Below are 12773 nucleotides of genomic sequence, written 5' to 3' on the forward strand. Positions count from 1 at the left end.
AAGCAAGGTTATCTGGTCAGGAGTGAATGGGAGCAGTTGGAGAGAGAACAAAGACAAAGGAATGTAGACAAAAGAACGTAAGAATTGTGAAATGCAGAGCAATGCGCAGAAGGTCAGACTAGGCATATCCCCCACCCCAGATCAAAGGTGTAGCTCTGGGCACCCACAGGGTTCCAAGCTATGCCTGTCTTTTTGTGGGATATGTGGAACTGTCTTTGTTTCAGTCCTACTCAGGCTCACTTGCACAACTCCTTTTGTGGTACGTCAATGATTGCATTGGTGCTGTCTCCTATATTCATGCAGAACTCAACAATGTCATTACTTTTGCTGCCAACTTCCACCCCGCCCTCACCTTCTCTGACTCCTTTCTTCCTTTTCTAGATCTCTCTGTCGCCATCTCAGGAGACAGGCTAGCCACTAACATCCAACTCCCAGGGTCATTTCCAAAGCCTCGACTCTCACCTCCTATCCTCTGGGACAGAATAAGAAATGAGTTCCCCTGGTCCTTACCTTCAACTTCACCGGCCTCTGCGTTCAACAGATCATTCCCTGCAGTTTCTGCCACCTTCAAAGAAGTTCCACCACCAGACATCTTCCCCTCTCCTCCCTTTTAGCATTTCACAGGGATCACTCTCTTCATGATTCCCTGGTCTACGCATCCATTCCCACCCATCACCCCCCCCCCCCCCCCACCGCCATCTTACCACACTTTCCCTAGCAACCACAGACAACGCAACAGTTGTCCTTTTACCTCTTCTCTTCCCACCATTCAAGGACCCCAAGAGTCTTTCCATGTGAAGCAGCGATTCACTTGCACTTCTTCCAATCTCGTGTACTGCATTCAGTGTTCACAATGTAATTTTCTGTGTTGGAGAAACCGAATGGAGATTGGATGATCACTTTGCAGAACACCTGAGTTCAGTCTGCAGGGGCGACCCTGAGCCTCCTGTTGCCTGCTACTTTAATTCCCCGCCCCACTCCCACTCAGACATATCAGTCTGTGGCCTCCTGCATGGCTGAATGAGGCCAAATGTAAGCTTGAGGAATGGCACCTGCTGGATTTAATACTGAATTCTACAACTGAAGGTAACTTAATTCTTCTTTCTGTATCAGTTGCCATCTGTGATATTGTCTCAACTTGCTTGATTTATTCCCCTTTTCTTTCCTCTGGGAGTGGGGAATTTCTGGGCATATCTTCCTGTTCTCCATTTTACAACTTCCACATCCTTTTGCCTACATTCTGACTCTCTAACAGCTCCCAGTCATTGACCAGATGACCTTGTCTACAACTTATCCCCATGCTCACCCCAGTTTTACCCTATCAGAGAAATCCCCCTTCCCTGCTCTCCCTGCACTGTAGTAAGCTGTTTCTGTCTCCTTCCCAGTTCAGACGAAGGGTCTCTGATCTGAAATATTGGCTTTGTTTCTCTCCCCACAGATGCAGCCTGACCTGCTGAGTATTTTCAGCCTTTTCTGTTTTTATTTTAGATTTCCAGCATCTGCAATTTTTTGTTTTTTGATTTTCGTGCCTAAAATCTGACCTAAATTGCAGATAAACTTCAAAAGATTGTGGGTGAGCTGCAGAAGACAGATAAATGCAAAAGAATAATATTTACCTACCACTAATAATGGTAATTTGTTCAACTCTCTTGGAGGAATAGGTGGTTACGAGATGTGGAATGGCTCAGAGAGGATGCAAGCTCTTGGAGAAGTTAAGTAGGGAGCCAGAGTCCCTGGGAGTGGGAGTACTGGTGACCATTCAAAATGTGGAATCAGGAGCTTGGGTTACCCTTTGCATCAGAAGCTTGATATTACAGAATCTGCGATTTGAGAAGGGCAATTTGAGATGGCTGAGCTGGAATAAAGACTGCAAAAAGATCTGACTGAGGGTGTATAAAATGATGAGAAACCTAGACATATTTATCTCTGTCAGATCTTTTGTAGTCTTTGTTCCAGCCCAGCCATCTCTCATCATTAAAATTCACCAGCTCTGCAACGCCCTTGTACATTTTGTCTGCACTATCTTCAGTGCTACGACATCCTTCCTGCAGTGCTGTGACCAGAGCTGTAAGCAGTCTTTTAGCTGTGGTCCAGCTAATGATTTTTGAAATTGTTGGGTGACTTCCCTGTTCTTGCATTCTTTGCACGTCAGTAAAGGCATCCCTTATGTTTTCTGAAAACACCCTATCCATCTGTCTTGCTACTGTGAAAATTCTATGGACGCACACTCCAGGATCCCTCTGTCTTTTTACACTTCTTAATATCCTATAATCTATTGCAATTTTCCTTGCATTTGCCTTTCCAAAAGCACTATTTTACATTTCTGTGGATTGAATTCCATCTGCCATAAGAAAAATACTTGTGAGAGAAAGGTCCACATTCCAAATTCATGTGGAAAGATTTTTTAATTTTCAAAAATGGCTACAAAGACATCAGACTACCCAAGACTCTCAAAGCTCCAACATTTAAAAAAACTGCAGCTGTTAAAAATTGAAACAAAAAAACAAAAAATGCTATAAGCCCTCAGGAGATCAGGCAGCATCTGTGAAAAGTGGGACGCAAGAGACTGCAGATGTTGGAATCTGCAGCAACAAACAATGTGCTGGAGGAACTCAGTGGGTCATGCAGCATCCATGGGGGGAAAGATATTGTTGATGTTTCTGGTCAAAACCCTGCAGGGCTGGGTTACAGCCCCACAGATGCTGCATCACCCACTGAGTTCCTCCAGCACATTGTTTGTTGCTCTGTGAAAACTGAAATCGAATTAACCTTTCAGGTTGATGGTTGGAATCAGGATTATTATCACTGACATATGACATGAAATTTGTTGTTTTCCGGCAGCAGTACAGTGCAAAAACATAAAAATCTATAAATTACAAAAATAAATACAATGCAAAACAAAAGGAATAATGAAGTAGTTCATGGGTTCATGGACAGTTCAGAAATCTGATGACAGAGGAGAAGAAGCTGTTCTTCAATCATTGAGTGTGGGTCTTCAGGCTCCTGTACCTCCTTCCCGATGGTAGTAACGAGAAGAGGGCATGTCCCAGATAGTGAGGGTCCTTAGCGACGGAGCAACAACCAATCAGCTGGAGACCTCAGCGGGTCAAGCAGCATCTGTGGGAGGAAACAAATAGTTGACACTTTGACTCAAAACCCTGCATCAGGACCACCAACGATCCCTTTCCCTCCCCACAGATGCTGCTTGACCTGCTGAGTTCCTCCAGCAGATTGTGTGTTGCCCCAGATTCCAGCATCTGTAGTCTCTGGTGTCTCCTTAGTCATGGATGCTGCCTTCTTGAGGGACTGCCTCTTGAAGATGCCTCGATGGTTGGGGGGAGGGGGGTGTAAAGGACGAAAGGGCAAGTCTGTGATGGGAAGGAGAGCGCGGGGTTTTACTGCTGTCGCACTTCAACCACTGACAGACACATGAAGGGTCTCCATCCAAAACGTCGACAATTTTTTTCCTCCCACAGAGTTCCTCCGGCAGATTGTGTGATGCTCCATCACTAAGGACCCTCACTATCTGGGACATGCCTCTTCTGGTGACTCCCATTCCCCCCCCCCCCACCCCCCAACAACAGATGCTGTCGGACCCATAGAGTTCCTGCAGCATTCTACCTGCTGCTCCATCACTAAGGACCCTCACTATCCAGGACATGCCCTCTTCTCATTCTGACCATTCCCCTCCACAGATGCTGCCCAACCCGCAGAGTTCCTGCAGCACTTGTGTGATGCTCCATCACTAAGGACCCTCACTATCCAGGACATGCCCTCTTCTCATTCTGACCATTCCCCTCCACAGATGCTGCCCAACCCGCAGAGTTCCTGCAGCACTTGTGTGATGCTCCATCACTAAGGACCCTCACTATCTGGGACATGCCTCTTCTGGTGACTCCCATTCCCCACCCCCCACCCCCCACCCCCCAACAACAGATGCTGTCGGACCCACAGAGTTCCTGCAGCATTCTACCTGCTGCTCCATCACTAAGGACCCTCACTATCTGGGACATGCCTCTTCTGGTGACTCCCATTCCCCACCCCCCACCCCCCAACAACAGATGCTGTCGGACCCACAGAGTTCCTGCAGCATTCTACCTGCTGCTCCATCACTAAGGACCCTCACTATCTGGGACATGCTCATTCCTGCCATCCCCCCCCCCCCCTCATCGCCCCCCATCGCCCCCCATCGCCAGTGCGGCAGGGAGCGGGCGTGATGACGTCATGCCGTGACGCGGGGCCGCGCTCTGCCTCTCGCCGCTTCCTGGTGCCCGCCCGAAGGCCGCGATGGCGACGACGTTCGTGTCGGTGCCGCTGAAGAAGGCGTCCGAGGTGGACCTGGCCAAGCCGCTCTCCAAGTTCATCGCGGCCAGTTACCCGAGCGGCGAGGCTCAGGCCGAGTACGTCCGGGCGGCCGAGGAGCTCAACAAGCTGAGGAAGAGCGCGGTGGGCCGGCCGCTCGACAAGCACGACAGCTCGCTGGAGATCCTGCTGAGGTGAGTGGGCCCGGGGCCGGGGGACCTGGGGCTGGGGGGCCGGGGGCCTGGGGACCTGGGGCTGGGGGGCCGGGGGGCCGGGGACCTGGGGCTGGGGGGCCGGGGCCCTGGGGATCTGGGGCTGGGGGGCCGGACCGGGCTAGGGTTGGGGCACCGAGGGTTGGGGCACCGGGCCCACCTAGGGAGTCCGGGGCACAGCGGCTGGACAGGGACCCCGACGTTGGTAACTCAACGACCTGTTGCCGGTGGGAGCGGGCGGCTTGAGCGCCGGGTCCGGGTCCCGGGCCCGCAGTGGTGTTACCGTCTCCTTCTGAAGGGAAACATTTCTACGTTTCCCTCGTTCACATTTAAAATATTTTTATTTTTCTGTGTGGATATTGTCCCAGTGGTTGGACGTTAAGAGCTTAAATCAAGTCCCAGATACTTTCAGGAAATAAACCTGATTCTGTTTCATGCAAGTTATGATCACTGACTTGTATGTCCTGAAATTTGTTATTCTATGGCAGCAGGACAGTGCAAAGACAGAATGTAGAATCCCTCCGTCGCAGGACGCATAATTTTTGACCTGAAATTATTCCTGTATATTACAGGCAAACACTTCTTTTGGACACTTGTCTTTCTTTTGTTTTTCGCCACGGGAGTATTTGCACCTTCCAAGAAGTTAGATGGTGTCATATCTTGTCTAGAACACCAGTCTTTCAGTTAGTTGTGCATTAGTCTCTCATTGGAAAAGCTATTGTAAATTATGCACTTAAACCCTTTAAACACCTGAACCCCCAGACTTTTGACTGTGGTAACACTACAAAACTAATCCTGAGGAAGTTACTGCTTGTTGATGTCTGCTTCTGGTTGAACGATTGGACTTTTTTGTTTTTGATACCTTGAGCATTAGTCAGCACTTTAATTTTAAAACTAACTTAAGTAACCACAGACCTAAATCCCTTTTTGTTACCTTGAAAAGTGCCAGGTTGATTTCTTTTTTAAAAGACTGTGTGTGTAAAAAGAAAATGCTGAAGCACTAGCAGGATAGTTGGTATCTGTGGTCTCAGGAGTTTTCCCTTAATTATCCAGTTCCGTTACCTTTGCCGTAGAGTTGTACAGCAGGAAAGTGAGCCCTTCAGCCTAACTTGTCTGTGCTGACCAATGTGTATTCCTGAGTTAGTCCTATTTGCATGTATTTGGCCCATAATCGCTTTAAACCTTTCCTATTCACGTATCTGTTTGAATATTTTTTTTAAACCTTGTAATTGTATCTGCCTCTACCACTTCCTCTGGCAGCTCATTCTATTTACCCACCACCCCCTGTTTGGGGAAATCTTGCTCGTTGGGTCCTCTTTAAATCTTTCCCCCTCTCGCCTTTAACCTGTGCCCTCTAGTTTGTGTTTATTTGGATCCCTGGTGTGTATGTTTGTACAAATTGTTTAATGACCAATTTTATTTATCCTTATAGAAAGGGGTCATGCCATATTGAATAGGTCAAGTTGGCTCCAAGGGGATGTACTTGGTGATTGGAAGCACATCTACCCCCATATGGCAAACTTTGTACAGGCACATGTGCTGTTCAGTGCAATATTTGACCAGTCAGCCTTGTACTTTACTGAGATCAGGGTGTTGCGATAGTACAAAAATAGGGATTTTTCCCACTTGGTACTGCAAGCTGATGTTCGAATCTGTAATATAATACCAATTGGATGAGTAGCAGGTGTAATTATTTTGTTGTTACTTATGCTGTTGCGTTTGAATTAAGTTGCCAAAATTGTGCATCTCCAACCTTTCTTATTGACAACTGTATTTGCTTGGGTGAAATACTTGGCTGTATATATACTGGGAGAAAGAATATGTATTTGTTGCACTGTGACTCTTTACAGAGCATGCACTAATGAATTCTTTGGCTGATGAATCTGATGTACTAGGGATAATCTTGTCCACAGAGTGTTTTATCTCTGTTGGTAGTCACATAACTTGATCTCAAACCTGTGCCTCAGTGATATTAGTATGAATATTAATATATGTGGGTACTCTGTTCATTGATTTAAATGCTATAATAATTGGCAAGGCCAAACTTAAGACATAAGTGATTCTGCAGATGCTGGAATCTGGAGCAACACACACAAAAAGGTCAAGTAGCATCTATGGAGACTAAACAGTCAACATTTCTGGTCAAGACCCTTCATCAGGACCCCCATGTTGCAAACTTCCTTGTGAGGGACCCACAGTGGTTTGATCCACTGCAATGGGTGTTACTGTCTCCTTTTGAAAGGAAATATTTATGCATGTTTTCCCCATTCAAATTTGACATGATTTTTATTTGATGAAGGGTCTACAGTCCTGATGAAGGGTCTCAACCCAAAATGTTGATTATTTATTTCTCTCCATTGATGCTGCCTGACCTGCTGAGTTCTTCCTTTTTGTGTGTGAAAGCCAAATTTAAAATGTTTTACTAACTTTGGTGGAAAGTGATGACTTCTGTGGCTTGTCCTGTGTTTATACAGAGATTCTCCCTATCGGATTTGGTTTTACTGGGGGGGGGGGGGGGGGGGGGAATAGGTCGAAGGATGACTTAATCTATGTTTTCAAATTCTAAGGAGTCCAAAACCAGATGATTAAAAACAGTTTTAAATAGCTTTTGTGTGAATGAGGCTAAGAGAATATCAAAGAAAAGCATTCTATTATACATCCAGTCTCCCAAAAGTCCTGCGACGGATGTTCTAAGCTCTAGGACTAAGGCTTAAGGGAAGGCTTTGTGGAGTGTTTTGATCATGGAAACATTTTGTTGTTGATTCATTGAGAAATTAGTGGGATGGGTTTGTATTTTGTTGGAAAGAATGGTGCTGACTGAACAGCACCCTGCGAAGTGCATCCAAACATCCAATTTTTCAGGTAGAGAATGAGGCCAACACCTGTGTGTGACATGTCACCTGGGGACAAATGACAGAATATCACCTCTAGAGTGGTTTTTTTATGCTATGGGTCTAAAGGAAATCCACCAACTTATTCAAGGTGTTGGTTACCTGAACTAGAAATTAATTTTTAAAATGGGTGTCATGAAGAAAAGGTCAGAATATAGCTGAATAGTGCTTTAAAACATGCTATGCCAATAGATTATGCTGAAATTGATCTCATTTGATTTGAGGATGTGATGAGTTGCCTGGAATTTTTAGTTTCTCTAAATCAGTGGACCAGTCTTAAAATAAGTATATTTTGATCCATGTTCTTGTTATATTTGGTTGACAGCAATTGCTTGGATGCTCAATAGCGTGCCTTTTCTTTAGTTACACATTCAGCCTTCCCTAATCTTGACATCTACACATTCTTAGGATTCAAAACTCAGAGAGTAGGATATCTAAATCCAAAACCTCACCTTAGAATTCCCGGTTCTTCATTTTGCTGCTTTATTAGATTGCAATGTGAAAAGTTCCTGTTGGAAAGATTCCAGTTCAAAATTTTTTTTTCAGATGCATGGAAGGCAGAAAAGTAGAATGACATTGGAAATATCTCTAGTTCGTAACAAAAGGCAATTTCAGTCACTTGCATAATAGCAGTGACTCTTTTTGAAAGTAGTTTTGTCAACTTGGTTGAGAAATTTTCCATCAACTTTTATTATCAATTGTAAATTGCCAGTCATCCTTATTTCAAAAAGGACCACTTCTGCTTGTCAACTACTGCTTTACTGTTTGCTACAAGGTTCCAGATAGCATTTCATTATTGAATTGAAATTGTCTTCACTCCATCCTTATTTTTGACTTAAAGCATCCTGAAACAGTACTTGCCCAGGAACAGGCTATTTTAGATTTGATCACGCGTAATTTGGCATGAGTGATAAAGATCCTGTAGTTAAGGATCCTGTCTTGAGAGTAGTGATCACGAAATGGTTTGAGGGTGAACACCTCAGGTCCAAAACCAGTGTCCTCAACTTAGCTAAGGGCAATTATCAACATGTAAGGGAAGAGTTATGTAGAGTGGTCTGGGGAAAATCGACTAAAGGAAAGGTCAGTAAGCGAGTAATGGCAGATACTTAAGCAGTTATTTAATAACTCTCAGTAGAAATATATTCCAATTAGAAAGAGAGACTCACTGAGAAAAATGAGCTATCCATTGTTAACAAAGAAAATATTGAATGAAAAGCTAGAACATCAAAAGTGGCAAAAGCTGCTGATAGACCAGAACACTGGAAACTTTTCCAAAACCAGCAGCTGGGGATTGAAAAGCTAATAAGGAGGGAGAAAACTGAGAGTAAACTAGTAAGGAATATCAAAATGGCCATCAAGAGTTTTAATAGATGTCTAAAAAGAGGGTAGCTAGTATGAAATGTGGGACAAATGGAGAGAGAGTTGGTGAACTAATAACAGGAAGCAAGGAAATGGCAGATATGTAAAACCATACTTTGCATCAGTTTTCACGTTGGAGGACACTGTAAACATCCCAGGGATAACAGATGGGCTGGTTTAAAGTAGCATAGAAGAACTTGTAACAATCCCATCACAAGGGACAAAGTATTGGGAAAAAGTAATATGACAAAAGGCAGTCAAGTCACCAGGGCAAAGCCAAGAGCTTTGAACATAGTATAATACAGCTCAGGAATAGACTCTTCAGCTCACCAGGTCTGTGCCAACCATGATGCCAATCTAAACTAATCCCATCTGCCTTCATGTGATCTGTATCCCTCTATTCCCTGCCTGTTCATGTTAAAGAAAGTGACTATAGAGATAATAGTGCCATTTTAAGTTTTTCAAAACTCACCAATTTCTGGAAGGGTACAGGCAAATTGAAAATTTCACAGTCTTCCAGCATGGAGACTGGCCCTTTGGCATGACTCGTCCTTGCCAACTGAGAAGCCTTTTTACACTAATCCCATTTTCCTAATCCCACTATCCATGTACTTGGCTGAATGCTTTATAAATGCTGTGATTGTACCTACCTCTATCAGCTCCTCTGGCAGCTTTTTCCAAATATCCACCACCATTGTGAAGGAAAAGCTTGCCCCTCAGATCTGCTTTACATTTCTACCCTCTCATCTGAAAGCTATGCCCCCTAACTTTGGACTCTCACACCTTAGGAAAACGACTCTATCTGTGCTCCTGATAATTTTATGTAACATTTATAATGTCACCTCAATGACTTTTATGTTCCAGTGAGAATTCAGCCTATCCAATCTCTCCTTAGAAATAAATACCTTAATTCCAGGCAACATCCTGGCGAATCTCTTCTGCACTCTTTCTAATGCTGTCACATCCTTTCCGTAGTGTGGTGACCAGAACTCGGCACACTGCTCCAAATGTGACCTAACCAATGTTTTGTACAGCTGCAATGTGACATCCCAACTCTTGTACTCAATGGTTTAGCCTGTGAGGGCAAGCATGGCGAAAGTTTTCACTATCCTAACCATCTGTGTCGCCACTTTTGGGGAGCTATGGACTTGCACCCCAAGGTCCCTCTGCACATCAACATGCCTGAGGTCCTTACTATTTACTGTTTATGTCTTGTTAGTATTTGACATCCCAAAATGCATTGCCTCACTAGTCTGGATTAAATTCCATCTGCCACAGCTCCACCCAGCTTTGTAAATCACAAGCAAATTTCACCTACATTCTCATCAAGTCATTTTTATATACATAATATATATATAGACAAACAATATGACAAACAACATTGGCCCCAACACCGATTCCCACTGGTATACTAATGGTGACAGACTTCCTTCCGGTCAGAAAAACACTTCTTGACTACTACCTTCTGCCTCCTATCACCAAGTCAATTTTAGATCCAGTTTGCCAACACACGTTGGATCCCAATAGGCCCTAACTTTCTGGGCCAGCCTACTGTGCAAAACTTCATCAAAAGCCTTGCTAAAATCCATGTTAACCACGTCTACCAGGCTGCCTTCATCAATTTTCTTAGTTACCTCCAAGGGAAGGCCATCTGTTCTTGCGTTCTTGGAGCTTTAGTAGAGTTGATAAAAGAGAATCTGTAGATGCAAGTTTTGAACCAGAAGGCATTCACTGAGTTCCCTTGTAAAAGGCTGGAGCACAAGATGCATAGATGAGGTATTTGCAAAGGAGATAAAATTTTGAAAGATCAGGGAATCAAAGGTTGTGTGGAATTGGCACAGAAGAGGCATTGAAGCCTGGTGCAGATCAATCATGACCATATTAAGTGGCTGGGCGAATTTGAGGGCTCATATTGCCTTCTCTTGCTCCTATTTCCTCATGTAAAGGTTTTTATTGTAACCAGATCATAAGAATTCTGATCCTTTGATAGGCAAACCCTTCCTGAACAGTTGTTTTGCAACACATTTTTACTTTATTTATTTCAAATAATCTTTACACAGATATTGTAAGCATTACAATTTACAGTCCTGATGAAGGGTCTTTGACCTAAAATGCTAACTCTGCTGAGTTTTTCCAGCTTTTTAAAATTTTATTACAGTTTTAGTACTTATATGGAATTTATATGAAAGCATGTGATGATGACTAATTATTGCATGATTTGCATTACGTCCTCTGCACTTGCAAAGAGAACATGTGCTTATTCATAGAATCATAGTGTCATACAGCATTTGACCCCAGCATGTCCACACTGACCATTGATGTACACATTTCTTAAAAGCCATCAGCAACTCTGCTTCCACCAGTCTCTCAGGCATTTTATTCTAGGTACTTACCCCTTTCTGGGTGAAATTGCCCCCTTTCAGATCCCCTCTAAATTTCTTGCCCCTTGCCCTAAATCTATGTTCTCTTATTTTATCTATCTCTGAAGAAATGTTTTCTGCTGTCTATCTTAAATGTACACCTTATAATTTTATAAACTTCAGTCATGTCCCCTCTTAAACTCCTCTGCTCCAGGGAAAACAGAGCTAGCCTCTCAAGTGTCTCCTCATAACTAAAATGTTCCATCTCAGGCTGTGTCCTGATGAAGCTCCTTTGTGGCCACTCCAGCATTACCACATCTTTCCTGTAGTATGGTGACCAGAACTGCAGCTGAGATCTGAACAATGATTTATAAAGTTGCAGCGTAACCTCCCTGCTCTTGTATTCAGTGCCCTGACTAATGAAGACTGGTATCCTATATACCTTCTTAACCATGTTACCTACCTTCAAGAATCTTTAGACATGTACACCAGGTTCCTCTGTTTCTCAATACTCCGTTAGACCCTACCATGCATGGTATATCAGAATCAGGTTTATTATCACTGACATATGTCGTCATATGTTGTATATGTCCTAGCCTTGTTAATATTCCAAAATGCATCACTTTATTGTGCCATTCCACAACTTCCTTGAAAATGGTTTTCCTTTTGAATTGTATCTCATTCTGTCAGAATAGTTACCCTTTTAACAAAATAGTTTTGAAACCAGATGCTGTTTCTACTATTGAGTCCATCTTGTGTGTGTATATAATTTAAAATGAGGATGATTGATTGAAGTTTGGGTGAATTTGTCTGAATTGTTGCAAGTATATTTTTTTTAAGATACAGCATAGTTTAGTTCTCTTCTGACTTCGTCATGCGTTTCCTCGATTCTCCTCATTCTCACGTGTAGCTTATCTTGGATCATAGAGTCACAGATTAATACAGCACAGAAACCAAGCCTTTGGCCCACCATGCTCTTGTTGACCTTTTTACTCGTCCACCTTAATTCCATTTGCCTGTATTAGGACTGTATCCTTCTATGCCTTGCATTTGTAAATGTAATCTAAATGCCTCTTAAACAGAGTGATCGGATCTGATTCCATCACTTTCTCTGGTAGCACATCCCAGACATGAGCCACTTTCTGTAACAAAAAAACCCTCACACCCTAAATTCCCTTTAAAACTCCTTCCTTTCACTATAAACCTCTGCCCTCTTGTTTTTGACACCCTATCATGGGTTGAAAAGAAATTGCCTAACTACCCTACGTAAGCCTCTCTTAATCTTAAATACTTCTATCAGGACCTTTGTCCCGTCTCCTTTGTTCCAGTCTCTCCATTCTCTCTCAAGAACTAAAGTCCTCCAATCCAGGCAATCTCTGCATTCTCTCCAGTGCAGTTGCACCCTCTACAGCCCCTTCCTAGGTTTTAACAGGTTTCTTTTCCTAATGCTGGTTCGTAACCTGAACAGTTCACAGGTCAGAAATATGGCTGTCCAGCAATATATTTAAACAAAAACATAGGCTAACCAATGGCAACATATAGTTGAACCACGGTGTTTAACTCAACTGTTCAGATTTCTCTGCAAGGTGCAATGAGATAAGAGTTGTAGAGTTATACAGCAGTGAAACAGGCCATTTGGCCTAGCTTGT

At 43.5% G+C, this 12773-nt stretch overlaps 1 protein-coding gene across 4 annotated transcripts in view; it reads left to right on the forward strand.

Moving 5' to 3' along the window:
- The first annotated feature begins 4231 nt into the window (after window positions 1-4231).
- The window catches only part of pdcd6ip (programmed cell death 6 interacting protein), a 72520-nt gene continuing 63978 nt past the window's right edge, over window positions 4232-12773 (forward strand). For 2 of the 4 annotated variants that reach the window (XM_052023125.1, XM_052023127.1), the window contains exon 1: window positions 4232-4496. In XM_052023125.1, the coding sequence (XP_051879085.1) occupies window positions 4288-4496 (209 nt within the window). In that variant the 5' untranslated portion in view covers window positions 4232-4287. The remainder of the gene's footprint in view (window positions 4497-12773) is intronic. The other 2 variants (XM_052023128.1, XM_052023129.1) reach the window with 1 other exon arrangement.

The sequence above is a fragment of the Pristis pectinata genome, chromosome 9 (genome assembly GCF_009764475.1).
Source record: "Pristis pectinata isolate sPriPec2 chromosome 9, sPriPec2.1.pri, whole genome shotgun sequence".
In the NCBI taxonomy this organism is placed as follows: domain Eukaryota; kingdom Metazoa; phylum Chordata; class Chondrichthyes; order Rhinopristiformes; family Pristidae; genus Pristis; species Pristis pectinata.